This window comes from Prosopis cineraria, unplaced genomic scaffold (assembly GCF_029017545.1).
Source record: "Prosopis cineraria cultivar Desert tree isolate PC_DT_omini unplaced genomic scaffold, ASM2901754v1 PC4, whole genome shotgun sequence".
NCBI classification, from domain to species: domain Eukaryota; kingdom Viridiplantae; phylum Streptophyta; class Magnoliopsida; order Fabales; family Fabaceae; genus Prosopis; species Prosopis cineraria.
The window spans coordinates 23856242-23873966 of NW_026555335.1; the positions used below are offsets into that span (position 1 = coordinate 23856242).

The 17725-nt window shown below is 35.7% G+C and overlaps 1 protein-coding gene across 1 annotated transcript in view; it reads left to right on the forward strand.

The window, feature by feature from the left end:
- The window catches only part of LOC129308759 (nuclear pore complex protein NUP205-like), a gene marked incomplete at its 5' end in the record, with an annotated part of 76227 nt that overhangs the window by 14574 nt on the left and 43928 nt on the right, over nucleotides 1-17725 (forward strand). The window contains 4 exon segments of the mRNA XM_054950105.1: nucleotides 15642-15772; nucleotides 15859-15978; nucleotides 16219-16342; nucleotides 16968-17165. Coding sequence (XP_054806080.1) covers nucleotides 15642-15772; nucleotides 15859-15978; nucleotides 16219-16342; nucleotides 16968-17165 — 573 coding nt within the window.

A 17725-nucleotide genomic window follows, 5' to 3' on the forward strand; every position in this document is an offset into this window, starting at 1 on the left:
TAATAACTATCAGATATTTACATTAAATATAGTATATTTCCACAAATATTACCTATGTATTCACTTGCCCTGTGTGCATAATAATTAGACTAGGTCATTAAAACAAAATTATGGTTAGACCTAGTGATTATTAAATATTAAATGTAAATATTCATTATTAATATTTTGTTGTTCTAGGGGATTGGGTAGAATCTGTTTTAATTAGATATTATTCCTTAGGATTATTGATCGATTCTAGTCCCTTATTTGCAGAGAGATTATCTAAATGTATGCATTCGACACTCTTTGATCAACAGTTGTAGAAGTAGATTGCTCATTCACTACATGGTATGTTGGGGTAAACCAAAAAAGTTTGGGTAGAGCCGGATCTAAATGTTGGCTAGGTAAGCGTCCTGTAGTAAGAGGAGTAGTTATGAACCTTGTAGACTATCCCCATGGGGGTGGTGAAGGGAGGCCCCCAATTGGTAAAAAAAAACCTGCAACTCTTTGGGGTTATCTTGCACTTGGAAGAAGTAGAAAAAGGAAAAAATATAGGAATAATTTGATTCTTCGTCGCTATTAGAGCTGATTGCTTCTCCAATAAATTTGACGCTGAGCACGATTTAGAAAGCATTGCAGAAGAGTCGTACCTTAGTTGCCCGTCTTCACTAATGACGCAGAATGATGGGTCCTTGTTGTATGATTTAAACAAGGTTGGTGGCCCCTTCGGGTTGACTACTAACCACGATGGATCTTAGATGCAAATTGTGGCTATGAAATTAACCGGCAAAAAATTATCGCTTATGGGCTTAGGCCGTGAAACTTGCTGTTGGAGGTAGGGGTAAGATGGGTTTCTTTGATGGCTCATCAAAAATCCTAGATGAATAGAAAGTTGAAGAAAGGCAATGGTGGTGCACTAGCAATTCTTTGGTCTTATTGTGGCTTATTAACGCAATGATGTTGAATGTTTAGTAAAGCTTATGTTTTTACCTTCTGCATGAGATATGGGTGGCTGTGTGAGACTCTTATTTTGATGGAAAAGACTTAGCATGCCTTTATGAACTCAAAAGCAAGGCATGGACCATTCAACAAGGTGAATGAGACATTATTGTCTTCTAGTTGGAGCTCTCTATGTTGTGGGAGGAACTTGATCTATTGACCGAGGTGGAATGGTCAAGTGCTAGTGACGCAACTCGCTACAAGGAGCAAATTGAAAGTGAATGTGTCTTTCAATTTCTTGCTTGGTTACATCAATCATTAGATGATCTGAGGACATATCCACAATAAATCACTCCTTCCTTCAACAAGAGAAGTATTCTCTGAGGTACGTCGTGAGGCTTCAAGACGTAAGGTAATGCTCTCTAGTATTGTTCCCTATTCTTTACCATTTCTAGACCCTATTGCACTTGTTGGCAAAGGTGCAAATGCTAATCATAGAAGTCAAAAGGGGAAGGTGTGGTGTGAACATTGCAAGAAATAGGGGCATGCTCATGAGACATGCTAGGATTTGTGTGGAAAACTACCAGATTGGAAGCCTTGAAAGGGAAAGACAAAAGGATATTAGACTTCTTATGACAGTCTACAAGAGAAGACCGACTCCAAGTCAATGCCTCAAATAGACAAAGAACAGCTAGGTAAGGTGATTGAAATGCTTAACGTGATTCAAAAGATTGAGCAGAACCAAAAGCCAAGTCACACTGCATCTATAGTGCACAAAGGTAATTGTGCTTTACTTACTACTACGAGTAATTTCAAATGGATTGTTCATACTAGAGCCACAAATTATATGACATTAGATTCTAAGTTGTTTAGTTCCTACATTCCATGTGCTGGAAGTGAAACAATCAAGATTGCTAATGGGTTTGATCCATCTATAGTTGGTAAAGGAAATGTTATTATTTTTGAAGTTATGAAGTTAGAAGATGTACTTCATGTTTCTTACCTAGCATGCAATTTATTGTCTATTGGTAAATTGACAAAGCAAGCACAGTATTGGGCTTATTTTTATTCTACTCATTGTATTTTTCAAGACCTCATATTGAGGAAGATGATTGGCAGTGCTAAGGAACATAATGGCCTTTACTATCTTGAAGAATCAATTGTGAGTAATCTTTGTTCTAGAATCCGGTGCAATATTGCTTCTTTCTCTGAGAATAAGGACTTTAATGATCTTATGCTATGGCATTGGTGAATGGGTCATTCAAACTTTCAATATTTATTTCACTTATTTCTTGAATTTCATTCTAATAAATTATCTTCCTTTGATTGTATTGATTGTGAACGTGCCAAACATTAAAGATCCAGTTACAAACCTTTTGAATACAAATCTTCTCATCATTTTTCCATGATTCATGGTGATGTATGGGTTCGTACTTGTGTTCCTTATCGTACTCACACCAAATGGCCTTTTACTTTCATTGACGATCACGCTAGATTGTGTTGGGTTCACTTGTTACAAGATAAATCTATTGTTCTTGCTTTTTTCTCTAAATTCTATACCATGATTGAAACTCAGCTTGACACCACAATCTAGGTACTCTATACAGATAATGGAACTGAATATTATAATAAGTCAATGGATGCATTTTTGAAAACCCACGGCATTGTTAATGAGAGTACATGTCCCAACAGCCCACAACAAAATGGTATTGTTGGATGGAAAAATGGCCACTTAATAAATCATATGCCTAACTATGTTCTATCTCACATTACCCCACTTGATAAATTAAAAGAATCTCATTATATTACTCATCTTGGTACTAATCTTCCACTTAAAATCTTTGGCTGTATAGCTTTTGTTCATTCTCATCATTCTCACAAATGGAATCCAAACCTGTCAAATGTATTTTTCTTGGTTATTCCTTCACCTAGAAAGGCTATAAATATTTTGATCCTTCTTCTAAGAAACTACACATCAGCCGTGTTGTCACATTCGTTGAATCCGTACCCTTTTTCCCAAATTCTTCAATTCAGGGGGAGGGAGGGGGGAGTGAATTTCAGCTTTTAGGAAGTGAGGTCATTCTGCCTGTACCTCTTTTTAGACCTGCCAGAATGACCTCCAGCACCAAAATAGCCTCAATCATTTTGAACCTTTTGTTTCAAACATGCATGCACCTAAAATTTTGACTCAGGCCAGAAACTGAAGCGCAAAGTCCTTTGAGGCATGATTATAATGCAAGTACATCACCAAAAAGAGAACTAATAACTTTCTTAAGGAAGAAGAGGCAAGATGTAGAGGCTGTTGTGGTAATAGCACTACCAAATTCAAAATTGGTGGAGGCTCATAAAATGAGCATATGGAGAATAATGAACCGGAAGTGAAAGGTGTATTTGACGAAGAGGAGGTCGATGATCTATATCTGCCTATTGCTGTTAGAAGGCAACCTAGGTTATGTACTCAGCACCCCATTAAAAGATTTGTAAGTTACAATGCTTTAGCTCCTTAATTTTGCACATCTGCGACTAATCTTGATAAAGTAAAGATTCCTCATGATATATATGAAGCATGGAGCATGCTCGAATGGAAAGTTGCTGTTATAGAGGAGATGAAAGCTTTGGAAAAGAATAGAACTTGTGATATAGTGGAGTTGCCTAAGGGAAAGAAAGTAGTATGGTGAAAATGGGCATTTACTCAAAACATAGGACTTAGACTACAAGGAGACCTTTGCTCTTAGGCTAAGCTAAATACCATTAGAATCTTGATCTTTGTGGCGGTAAACCTTATATGGTCACTACATCAGCTTGACATAAAAAATGTGTTCTTAAATGGAGATCTCAAGGAAGAGGTCTATATGGCCTTACCTCCAAGTTTTGGCACAAGGAAAACAAGCCAGGTATGTAAGCTGAAGAAATCACTTTATGGCTTGAAGCAGTCCCCATGTGCATGGTTTGATAGATTCTCAAAAGTATTGAAAGCAAAAGGGTACAAGCAAGGTCTCTTAGATCACACTATGTGAAAATGGAGAATGGTAAAAGGTGTATTCTCATAGTATATGTAGATGATATAATCATTATTGGAGATCATGTAAAGGAGGTTAGAAGAATTAAGGGTGCTTTAGGTAGAGAGCTTGAAAAAAAGGATCTTGGCAACTTAAAATACTTCCTTGGAATGGAAGTTGCAAGGCCAAAACAAAGGATCTTTGTGTCTCAAAGGAAATATATTGTTGATTTGCTAATAGAGATTGGTATGTTGGGGTGTAGACTTGTAGACACCTATTGTAGTGAAGAAAGTGAAAAAGAAGTCCAAGGAGGAAAAAGAAAATGAAGAATTAGATATGGAACTTGAGGAAGAGTTAGAAGAGGATAATGAGAAAGATGATCCTGTAGTCAAGGAGAGATATTAGAGGTTAGTGGGAAAATTGATCTATCTTTCCCACACCAAGCCAGATGTAGCTTTTGCTATGAGTGTTGCTAGCCAATATTGTGTGATCCAAGAAAAAGCCATATGGAAGCTGCATACAAAATTCTAAGGTATCTAAAGGGTACATCTGGTGAAGGTTTATTTTTCAAAAGGCAAGAGCAATAGTCAATAGAAGTTTACATTGATGTAATTGGGGAGAAACCTACAAGGATAAAAGATCAACTTTAGGTTATTGTTCATTTCTATGGGGAAACCTTGTTACCTGGTGTTGAAACTAATATATCTCTCCCAAAGCATCTCAGAAGGATTGTGGATAAGTTGTGTAATGGAAGAGATACATGTCTAGATTGATCTTCCATTGAAACTATATTATGATAACAAGGTTGCAATTAATATAGCCTTGAATTTGTTTCAACATGAAAGATCCAAGCATGTAGAGATAGACAGACATTTTATAAGGGAGAAAGTGGAGGAAAGTATAGTGTGCCTAATCTATCTTGCAAAACTACAAGCTACAGATGTGCTGCTAAAGGCCTACATGGACCAGCATTTGATAGCTGTATACACAAGTTGGAGATGACCGATGTCTATCCTCCAACTTGAGGGGTGTGTGGTTAGACCTAGTAATTATTAAATATTAAATGTGGATATCATTATTAGTATTCTGTTATTCTAGGGGATTAGGTAGAATTTGTTTTAATTAGATATTAACCCTTGAGATTATTGACCGATTTTGGTCCCTTATTTGTGGAGAGATTATTGCCCCCATTCTAGTATATATGTATTCGACCTTCTTTGATCAATAGTTGTAGAAGCAGAGTGCTCATTTGCTACAAAAATAATTAGTTTTTATACAGGAAAAAGCTTTCCTAAATAAGTGATTTGACTTAGTCAGAAAGATCATGTCTCAAAGTGGCTTAATTCCTAAAATTTTGCTTCGCTATTGACTGACGTCCATCTCAAGTTGGTGAATAAATGTTTTGCATTTACATTTTGGGGATGATACTTTTAGAAACTGTGACATCTAGCCTTGTAGAGGGAATATTAATTTCTGATTACAATGTGTTTTGTTGTATAAAGTTGCATTGGTCGTGGGCTATGAAGCACCGATATAGGTATGAGTGTCGGATACGGTATAACATGATATGTAGACACATCAATTTTTAAAAATTTTAGAATATGAGTACGTCTATATAAATAGTTAAATATTTAGATTCACGTATTTTTAATACAATAAACATAATTAAATATTAAATATTTAGATACCTATATTTTCAATACAATAAACAATTTCACAATTAAGCAATATCAAATGACATAAGATAATGATTTTCATGTTCTTCATTAATAGTAAAGTTAAAAGAAATAGACCATCAAAATGGAAAAAACATTATTTCTCTGGTGGGATTAACTTGTGTGATTATGAGAATATAAAAAGCCAAATTGCAATATCTTCTTGTCTGTGTTTCTCAAAATTAATTTTCCCAGTTCCCACTTTCCTTTATTAATATGTAAAAAAAAACTTTAAAGCATGACTATATGCTTGAAGACAGTGATGGAATGAAAGATGTGACTAGAGGTGGGCAATTTTTAGAACGGAAGAATTAATGAGAGAAGAAACGCTGGAGAAGAACTTATGCCAGAGACCAAAGAAGACAGCACCGGAGAAGAGCTGAATGGAAGAGTGACGGAACCAATTTCTAATATGATGAGGCTAGAGAAGACAAAGCTGAAGAAGAAGCAACTGAATATAGAGGTGAGGTTGGAGAAGAAGCTGAAACCGTGACTTAGGAGGCATCGGACTGATGATGCGATAGTGACTGTGGATTGGATAGACAGAGCAATGCTCACACGCAACAGATTTTACAGAATGAAAGGGGAAAGGATGGATTGGATGAAGCATATAGGGCTTTTGCTTTTAGGAAAAATAAAAAAAAGGGCCAAAACACATAATTTCATGCCCAACCCGTGTCTACTCAAACCAACCTGTGTCCACCTGTGTTAACCCGTGTTCGACAAAAGATGAAAAGGCAAACATGTTGCATCTGTGTCTTGAACGTGTATTCGTGTCGGATACGTATCGGACATGGACATGGTAGTAGTCTCGGTATGTCTATGCTTCATAGCTTGTGGGCAGTACTGATTGTTAATTTCTTATTGCAATGGAATAAAATGGAGCATGAAATTCACATATATTATTCAGGTTTGAATAAATGCTTATGTAGAAGATTGATAGCTACAATACTATCATTATAATCCCTAAGAAAGTGGCAAAGAAACAATAACAAACCTTGTTGGTAGCCAAAAGATCAGGAAACTAAATGAAAATGAAATTATAAGACACTTTTAGACAAAATCTCACTTGCTAATAAATCTTATTAAATACACTTTACAACCTTATTTTTTTAAAGAAAAAATATAAACTTTCAAAAATACCCATCATTTAATATATTGAAAAGAGAAAGGATGAAAATTAAGTATAGAGAGAGAATGGGTAATATTGGAATTGGTGCATTTAAAAAAACCTTAATTTGTACAAAGTGTTATTATTATTATTATTTTTTTTTTGAGATAGAGACTTTTTCAAAAGTGCCTTATAATTTGAGTAAGATATTAATAAAAATAGACAGATAATCTTGCTAACACTACCCTTCATTTAGGTGGATAGAAATTTAACATTCCTAATGTGTAATTGATTGGCAACTATGATACTGTTATTAGAGTCCTTGAGAAATTGGCAATGAATAAGGAACAACAACAAACCTTTGTCCTACTATGTAGGCAAAGGATAAGAAAATTAAATGAAATCAAATATGAACATAATTATCTAAAAATCACCAAGTGAATGAAATAAGATATTGCTAAAAAGTGTTAGAGATCATATTTGTCGTCAAACTATACCCTCAGGTGCGCCTAATAATCTAAACTCAATTTTGGTTCAATGCACCTCTTAAATGTTAAAAAATGGAACAATTTTGCCCTTGATGTTAAGTTCAATAATGCTATTTGTTAAGTAATGAGTTGGACTTGATCGCTTGACTCTTTTTGCTAACATGTCATGCTATATGGAGGATGCGTTAGGCATTCAATCCCTAAAAAATGCAAGAAAATCACAATAATGGGTTTTCCATTAAACCAAAAAAAAAAAGACCTCCATTCCTCTCTTTCAGCTCCTTCACGTTATAGCCCATGATCGTCTAACAAGCCTCCATAACTAGCCCACACAATTGGAACCCTTTCAATCCATTATTCAATTAGTCATCTTTACTCTTCGTTCCAATCTCTTCCTCCTCCTTCATCATTCCCTTGTGTTTATGGGTCTTGATCTCTACCTCCTTTGCTCTTGGAACCTTCTTAGCACTCAATTCAACCTCAACCATTCTTTGCTCTCTTCAACCCTCTATAGAATGAATTCCAAATGAAAAGTTAGAGCGGTGAAGTAAAATTGAAGCATTAAATTTTGAACTCTTATATAAATGAGCGGTTGGCCTTAAATTGCTTATTTGGAAACGTTTTAGAGAAGAAAAAACACCTTCCGTTGTCGTCAATGGAGCTTTCAGATATGGGTTTTGAAGAATAAGAAATGATTTTGCCATCGATGAAGCTTTCTTCCTCCTCGTCCTCCTCCTCGTAGAAGTGTGTTCTAATTAACCTAGCTTTCATGCTCCTTGAAATCGAACCTCACCTAACCCAGTGTGAACTTTGCTGCTTGCACTCACCATTTGTGTTCTCAAATCAGACTTGTGCTCAAGCTTCTCACACATCGCCATTGTCGTACATTGCCTCCTTGCTCCCTCATCTGTATCATTGCCTTTACCTCAAGCTTCAAGCTTTGCTTTGGGTTCATTACCTTTGCTTCATGTTCTCAAAATGGAGTTCGTTTCGAGATTTGAGATAGAGCTGGTAATTTGGATCAAGGCTGACGGGCTAGCTCGAGTAAGCTTGAAAAATTTAGTGTCGAGCTTAGTAAAATTGCACTTTTTTTTTAATGTTTGGGCCAAGCCCAATTGAGTTTGAGCTTCACCCAAATACTTGAATAACAATTTAAGTTTTATATAATATATTAAATATTAAGAGACCATATATTTGAGTATAGATATTTTATTAAAAAAAATTAAAATATTAAAATTGTTACATATATTTATTCTTAATCTATAAAATATCTTATAATAATATTTAAAATGTATTTTAATCTTGATTTTTAGACTTTATGACCCACAATTGTTTTCTTAAAGTGAGTCTTCTACATTTTTTTAAGTTTCAAAAATTATATTTTATATTTTTCTTAATAATAAAAATAATTAATTGTGAAGTAACAGTTGAAATTTGTTTTTGAAAAATGATTTTGTTTTGGACAATTCTAGGCTAGCTTAAAGCTCGGGAGTGTTAGGGTTTGGCTTGGCTATATGTTTTTTTTTTTTTTAAAGTAAGTTCAGGGTTATTTGTGCTATAGCCAGAATAAGCTTGGCTTACTCGAGTTACTAGCTCTAATATGAGATGATGCACAAATAGAGAGAGGGGGTGAGATGATGAGGTAGAGTGGATGTAGAAGAATTTTAAGTCACCTTACAAGGCATGTCATATAAGCAAGATAAAAAATACATTAGATGATGCCTATATTATTTTGTGGGTCCCACTGTTATTTAATGGATGTTTCTTTCCTCTTTGCTATTGTTTGCATGAGATTGCTTCATTTTGTTCATTGAAAAATGGAGTACATATATAGATGTAAGAGGGATGACCAAATCTAATTGTATTAGGCAAATAATCCGAAAACAGGAAAATCCAATGTTTGGGGATATAAAAATAAATAGAAAATATCCTAATAATCAGGTTATATTAGGTAACTTAGCTTAGACTCTTTTGATGGGCATAAGAGACAGCAAGCCCACTTCAAAGACTCCCTCTCAAGCTGGTGAATAGATATTAATCATTTCTAGCTTGCTTTTAAATCCTTCGAGCTTGTCTTGAATCAATGATTTTGTCACCACACCAGCAATCTGTTGGCTTGATGGAATATATGCTAAATCAATTATTTTGTTCTCAATTTTTCCCCTAATGAAGTGGGGATCAACCATGTTTTATTCGATCATGTTGGATTGGATTTTTGGCAATTTTTATGGATAATATGTTATCACACTAAACCTTGATTGGAGAATTCACATCCATCTTTAGCGCCCTTAGAAGTTTGATAAGCCACATTCCTTGACATACCCTCAAGGACAATGCTCGATATTCAGGTTCAGTTAGCTTCTTGATACCATGAGCTATTTTTTACTTCTCCGTGTCATAAGATTGCCCTCCACATAGGAGCAATAGTCAGTAGTGGAGCATCTATCACTTTTTGAACCTCCCCAATCTGCATGTGAACATCTCTATGCTTCTAGAGTTACCCTTCTCAAAGAAGAAGCCTTGTCCTAGTGTTTTCTTTAGGTATCTAAGAATCTGATACACGGCTATCATATGTTCTGTTTGAGGACTACGAGAGACTTACCACTCTTACAGGATAGCATATATTAGGTCTTGTGTGGGATAAATAGATCAATTTTCCCACTAATTTCTAATATCTTTCCTTGTTTGTTGCTTTGCCATTTGGCCTAATCATTAATTTTTGATTAAGCTCCACAGGTGTGTGTGCTGGTCTAGCCCCCAACATTCCTGTTTCTTTTAGATGAGATGTACTAATTCCTTTTTCGGTCTTGGCTACCTCCATGCCCATGAAGTATCTTAGACTTCCAAGATCTTTGAAGTCAAATTCAGCAACAAGTTTCTCCTTTAAGTTGGCAATCTCCACAGCATCATTTCCTGTGAGGATGATGTCATCAACATAAACAATAAGAGCAGTGATTTTTGAATCATAGTGTTTCACAAATAGGGTATCATCTGCTTGGCATTGAGTATATCCTTGCTTCTTTATTGCTCGATTGAACTTGTCAAACCAAGCCCTTGGAGACTATTTCCTCAAGCCTTTAGGTACCTCTATATATAGTTCCTCCTTGAGAGCACCATTTAGGAAAGCATTTTTAACATCCAATTGATGTAATGGCCAATCCAAATTTGTAGTAATAGATACCACAACATTAATAGTGTTAAGTTTAGCTACTGGAATAAAGGTTTCTTGGTAAACAATGTTGTAGTTTTGCATAAACCCTCGAGCAACTAGTCGAGCTTTATATTTATTGATTGTTCCGTTTGGGTTATACTTGATTGTGAAAACCCGCTTGTTGCTTGCAATTGATTTTCCCTTAGGTAGCTCAGTAAGCTTCCAAGTCTTGCACTTGTGAAGATTGAAGAGCTTGTAGTTCCTCATCAATCCCTTTCCTCCATTGTGGATTTGCTCCAGCTCCATCATAACTATTGGGTATCCTAATCTTCTCAACATTAGCAAAAAGAGTTCTTAGATGGGGAGACAGCTTCTTGTATGGAACATACCTACCAATAGGATGTTGAGTGCAACTTCTTTTCCCTTTTCTTAAGTCAATCGGTGAGTGTAAATCTTCAAGACTTGGTTCAGGTGCAGATTCTTGACATTGCCTTGTAGCAATGGACTCATACCCACCATGTTGCTGTTCAGTTGCATTTAAAGGTTCTTCCACCATAGTTTCAGCTGAATTTGTTTCAGAAATGAAGTTCAAAGGCTCAAACGGATTAATATCTTGAAACCTGGACCTGGTAGACGAAGATTCAGTAGTGTGGGTGGTGAGTGGGAATTTTCTGGGTTGTTTTCAGATTTAGAAGGTGAAGTGAAAAGGAAAAAAATAATTCTAATTGAGAATGAGGTATTGAAGTATGTGGCTTATGCTGGTCAGAATTAGTGAAATAATCTTGCTTGGTTTCACAAATGATCCATTCATACTTAGAGGTCTCAAAAGTCATATCCCCTTAAATGGGTGATTTGGGTAAAAATGGCTGATTTTCAATGAATTTGACATTCATAGTCACTTAAACCTTATTATTGGAAGGAGAAAAACATTTGTAGCCTCTTTGAGATGAATATCCTCAAAAAATGCATTTGAAAGCATGGGAATCAAGTTTGCCTCCTCCTTCATTGTAGACAAAAGAGGTGCAGCCAAACACCTTAGGAGGAATGGATGGAATTAAAGGAGAATTAGGAAGATTTTCAAGAAATTTTTGAAGAGGAGTAGAGAAATTTAAAGTTTTGGGAGGCATGCGGTTTATTAAATATGCAGCAGTAAGAATAGCATTCTCGCAAAATCTCTTAGGCACATTGTTGTGCACCATGAGTGCACGAGCAACTTTGAGAAGGTGCCTATTTTTCCTTTTAGAAACACCATTTTGTTGTGGAGAATATGCACAAGAGGTTTGGTGATGTAAACCGTGTGAGTTACAAAATTCTGTAAATTGAGAATTCAAATACTCCTTTGCATTATCACTCCTAGAAATCTGAATTTTATTGTGAAATTGAGTTTTTGCAAACATGTGGAAAGTTTTGAAAATAGAGAAGACTTCAGACTTATTCCTCATAAGAAAGATCCAATTTAATCGATTATGATCATCAATAAATGAAACAAACCAGCAAGCTTTAGAATCAGTTTCAATTTTAGATGGACCCCATACATCACTATGAATGAGAGTAAATGGCTTAGTTGGATTGTAAGAATGACTAGGATAAGAATTGTGAGTTTGTTTGGCAAAAGTGGCAGGTTTCACAATGGAAATCAGCAATAATTTTATTGCCGATGTTGGGAAAAAGCTTGTAAGTAGCTAAGACTAGGGTGGCCTAACTTAAAATGCCACATTTGAACATCATCTATTGACATAGAAGTAAAGACATGAGAAATATGTGCTTAACCTGTAATGTGGTTTGTGGCTCCAGAGTTCTACTATCTAGATATTTTTAGAGGAAGTACTATTGAGTGCTTGAGTAAGGGCAATACCTACTTGTGCTAGAACAACAAAAGGGATATACGTCTCACTGAAAGCAGGAATTGGTTGATTACCATGTTTGTCTGAGATTTTTTGAAGAACCATGAGCTTCTTTGTGCTTAAAGACCCGTTTTCTAGTATGGCTAGTACCGCCATCATGCCTTTACTATTGCTTCTCCGTTTTTGTTTGTTGTTGGAGGTTTTATTGTGTAATTTCCAACAGACTTCCTAAGTGTGACCCATTTTATTACAATGATCACACCAACGTCCATCTTTATTCCCCTTAGAATCTTCTTGTGATCCACGAACAGCCAAGGCTGAGACTTTGGAGAAGGAGAAATAGAGATAGAGAAGACCTTGTTGGAGATTTAGTGAGTACCTTTTGATTTTCTTCACATTTAATCATGTTGAAGGCTTCTTCCAGTGTCGGCAGTGGTGTAACGCTCATAAGTTGGCTACTAGCATCTTCAAATGGGTTTTTAAGACCCAAAAGAAACTCATAACAGTGTTCTTGGTCAACCAGTGGCTTGTAGTATAACTCATTTTTAGTGTACGACCATGTATGAACCTCGTATAGACCGATTTGCTGCCATGAGAATTTCAGTGCACTAAAAGATTGAGTAATAGTGAAATCACCTTGAACTAGTGGCTGTAGATGACACTTGACTTGAAATATAGCTGTTATGTTCTCCTTAATAGAATTGATTGTCTTGGCTAAGCTCCATAGCTCCTTAGTAGAGGTAGAGAGAAGATAATTTTCACTAATTTCTAGCATCGAGTGAATCAACTAGGCCTTCACCAGATTATTCTCTACACACCATTTGTCATTTGTAGGGTCAGTTGGATTCAGTGGTGGAGTAACCCATTTCAGGAAACGTTCCTTTTGCCAACCACATATGATCATTATTATACTATGAGACCATTGGAGATAGTTGTGCTCAGGGAGATGGTGCGAGATGAGGTGTTATGTGAAGTCAAACAAGCCTATCGCAGTAGATGATAGGCCATCCCCCCTTGCCAGAGGAGAATTAGGTGGATTTGCGTTTATGGCAAGGACCCATGCCGTAATACCCAGCATTGAGCGATAGTCTATCATGCCACTTGTAGCTTTGATACCATGCTATTATTTGCATAAGATCGCTTCATTTTAATCATGGAAAAACATAATACGTATAGAGATGCAAGAGGGACGATTGAATCTGATTGTATCAGGCAAATAATCCTAAAAAAGGAAAATCCCATATATTTGGGGATATGAAAATAAATATAAAATATTCTAATAATTAGGTTATATTAAGTAACTTAGGTCAGACTCTTTTAATGTGCCCGAGAGACTACAAGCCTACTACCAACACTCCTAATGGCAAGGGTTAGAGTGCTATGTTTTTTGAAGTTTAGGGGTAACATTGAACTAGAATGGAGTTTAGGATATTGGGTGCTTATGAGGATATAGTTTGAAGACAAAAATGACCTTTAACACTAGCATAAATGTAGAGAGAAAATCTTTCTAACACTCCTCTCTATGTTGAATAGAAATTTAAAATCCCTAACTTGTTGCATAATTCTTCAAATCTAGCTTTTTAGAGACTGTTAGTTAGTAAATATGCAATTTGCTTGTTGGTATGTACCCAGATCAACCAAAACTGTGATTGCTCTGGCTACTGCATGATTCACTACCACTGAATATTGGAGTTGACTCTTGGATGGCAACCTTGTCCTAATTTCATTAGCCGACACTTGCTCACACTTCTCTGTCATTTGCTTGGACAAGTCTTATAGTAATTTCTAAGTACTTGCTTCATGTTCTTCTATTGACAAAATTCCTTGATCTATGCTGTTCATAACCCACTGCTCAACCAAGTTGCACACCTAGACCTCCATGTCCAGCCGCGAGCATGTTGCCTCAACATTGTGTCTGAAGATGATAGCCATGCTACCATTTGTTAGGAAAAGAAAGAAGATTATGAGAAAGGGATGGGGTGGGATGAACTGAGTTTCTTCATTGCTAACTTTCTTGCCTTGCTTACGATTCCATTTATTGCCAATTTGGTTAAAATACTTCCTCTAATTTCAGCTGAATTTATGATTACTCAGACCAACTCATTTGCTTGTTAGAATTATCTAATGTATGATCAGGCATGAAATATTATCCTCGTATTTTAAGCACACAAAATTGTTAGATTTACAATTTGAAAGGGAGAATCCATTCTTTGATGCAGAAAATATTGAATAAAAAGAAGATTGATTTATACTAGGAAGCACGGATACGCCGATTTTGGTGGCGTATCTGTGTCCGATACGTATCGGACACGGACACTCGCTCCGTGCTAGTACGTCCGTGTCCGACACGTTTTTTTTTGGGCGACACGGCTAGACACGGCGGGATATGGCTTTGACACGGCGGACACGACTGCTACGCGGGACGCTGCGTTTTGCATAAAAAATTTGACTAAATCCTTAATTCGCAAACCATTCAGCAGTTCGAACGTTTTCGGATCCTGCAATCTCTCCCCAGTCTCGTTCGTCGCTCTCGTCCCTGTCCGTCCTTTCTTGTTTGTGCCGTCGTGAACCCATCCATTCTCAACTCGCAAATCGTGTCTTGTTCTGTGTTCTGTGGTTGCTCAGCTCGTCGATCCAGTCGAGGTTCTTGACTTCTCGTCCTTCACTCGTCTCGTCTTCTCTCTTCTTTGCCTTGAGTTTTGTTTCAATATCTCACTCGTCTTCTCTACCAACTGTGATAGCATGAAACTGGAGCATGTTTATTATTTTTTATGTTTTTGCTTTTTTTAAAGTTTGATTATTATTTATATTATTCATTTAATATCTTGCTCTCCATATGCACAGAACCTGTTGCTCTCTGTTTATTTTAAACTTAGTTTGAGTATAATTCTCAATGGTTCTGGTCCTGTCTTATTTTAATTTATGTTTTTTCCTTTTTTTTAATTATATATGGCTGCAACTAATAATTTTGAGGGAAGTATTAATTCAACAGCTCGTAAATCTTTTATGAATGAGCTACAAAAAGAATGTCACTGTGGTTACTTTGTATTTGGTTGAATTGTATGCATTTTTATAGTTGATTTATATAAATTTTTTTATATATCCCTGTTCTTGTATCCTAAAATTTTTAAAATTTGCCGTATCGCCGTATCGTATCCGATACTCGTACCCGTATCTGTACAACCTAGATTGATTATCAAATTGCACTCTATAGCCTGTTTTGTGTGTTATGATACTAAAACCTAGGTTTGGATTTATTTGAATAATGAACATATTTTTTTGTTTATTCATATAGCTCAACCATTACTTTCCATGCTTCCTCCTCTTTCTTTTTGTTAATTTCCATGTCACTTAATTACCCTCAACAAGATAACTTCCTTTTTACTCATTGAAGTAATTTTTTTAAATCTTACAGCTTTATGACATGCAATTTGAATTGAACGAAATAGAAGCAAGGAGAGAACAATATCCTTCGATTGTATCTTTCATTAACTTGATAAATACTCTTGTTGCTGGAGAGAAAGACACGAGCGATAGAGGGCAAAGGTACTTTCCCCCTCATCTTTCTGCTTTTTGGTTTTTTTTTTTATGATTTTACTCATCTTGGATGTTTCTTTGTATTTTTTTTGCAGATTTATTGGCATCTTTAGGTTCATCTATGACCATGTTTTTGGGCCATTCCCTCAAAGAGCTTATGCAGATCCTTGTGAGAAATGGCAGTTGGTTGGTGCTTGCCTTAGACATTTCCACATGTGAGTGGTTTCATTTCTGTCGATTGAAAAGTTATTGACATTATACGTATTTACCTTCTTTGATGTAGTTCACCATTCATATTTGACTATCATTTTAGTCCTTTCTGTCTGAATATCATTAACAGGCGTCCAGACTCTTCAGTAGTATATGTCTGTAGATGGGTTTAAATTGTTTTGCTTGTCATACTATAAGTGGAGAATGTGAAGTCGTAGAATTTTATTAAAACATAGACATTGCAGGATGCTAAGCATGTATGACATCAAGGATGAGGACATTGAAGGCGTAGTTGATCAATCACGACTTTTAACTGCTAATGAATCATCATCACTTCAGACACAGCTCCCTGTTTTAGAGTTGATAAAAGTATGTGCTTTTCCTGCTGTTTGTTTCTATTTTTCTGCTGAGAATTTTGTGTATAGCATGTGGAGTGGCCTCTATATAATAATGAAATGTTGTTCTATTGAGTGACATCTTTTATCATTGGTTCTAAATTTCTAAGCTGTATGGGACAGTTGACCTTATAACTTTCTATGCTTTGCTGGCCAGTAATTATGATGGGCTGTAATTTGGTCCTTTACCTTCAGGTGAAGCCCCCAGTGCTTTCCTTGATTTGTAATGCCAACAGTTCCTTCAAGAACGAATATAAAAAATGGTTGTTTTTCCTGGCAAGCTTATTTATGCATTTAGAGATTTAAATATAATTTAAATTTAAATATTGATGGCTGAATTTTTAGTTATGAAACTTTTTTGTCCGCAATATAATTTAATGAAATTTAAAAATGGAGTTTTTATGAATCAAACATTAAAAAACGGAGGTATAACATTCTTTGCTTTCCCATTAGGGAATTGAATCGTAATCCGCTTGTGAATTATAATTGATCAGCTACTGTTTGGTGTTCAAGTTCAGATTATCTTTAGGTGCTTTACATTTTGGATTTCAATTTTAGTTTGCTGGTTCTCTTATTTTTTATTTTCTAATTTGTTTCAGGATTTTATGAGTGGTAAGACTGCTTTCCGAAACATCATGGGTATTCTTCTGACAGGGGTGAATTCAATTATAGCTGAAAGGAGTAGTCAAATATATGGGCAGCTTCTAGAGAATGTAGTGCAACTTTCTTTGGAAATTTTAGTACTTGCCCTCGAGAAGGATTTACTTCTTTCTGATTATTGGCGACCTCTATACCAAGTAAGGTTTTCACTTTTCTAAATATGCTAGTCAACAGTTTGCATTTGTTTTAAAAAATCACTTTAAACTGTTTATTTTATCCTCTCTTTTGGTTCATGTGTTTTTAACGTTGTTTGTTATTTAAGTTTTAAATTTTAGTAAAGGATGCTATCAGTAGTGAATGGTTCCACGCTGCGTAATTAAATATTTGTCTAGTGAAAGTCATATACTGTTTTCTAGAAGTCCATAATTGAATATCAAGGCCTTTTATAAAGGGACCATGATCGTTGTGCCACATGAAACTCTGGCGGCTTTGGCAGCACATAATTATTCTTAACATTGTCATTCGGATTATAAGTGTAGCTTGGTGATCATGAAATCCTGCAAGCATCCTGACGTACTTGACTGGTTCTGTTTTTTATTTAATTCTAAAGTACATTTAATGTTGACCTTTGTGTTGTAAAAGATTTATATCAGTAATAGTAAGTTACCCATTCATTAAGGGAGAAACAATTTTGATGTGAATAACTCCAATTGTGTATTTGGGCATGAATGTTTGGTGGAAATCTGTATAATTTATT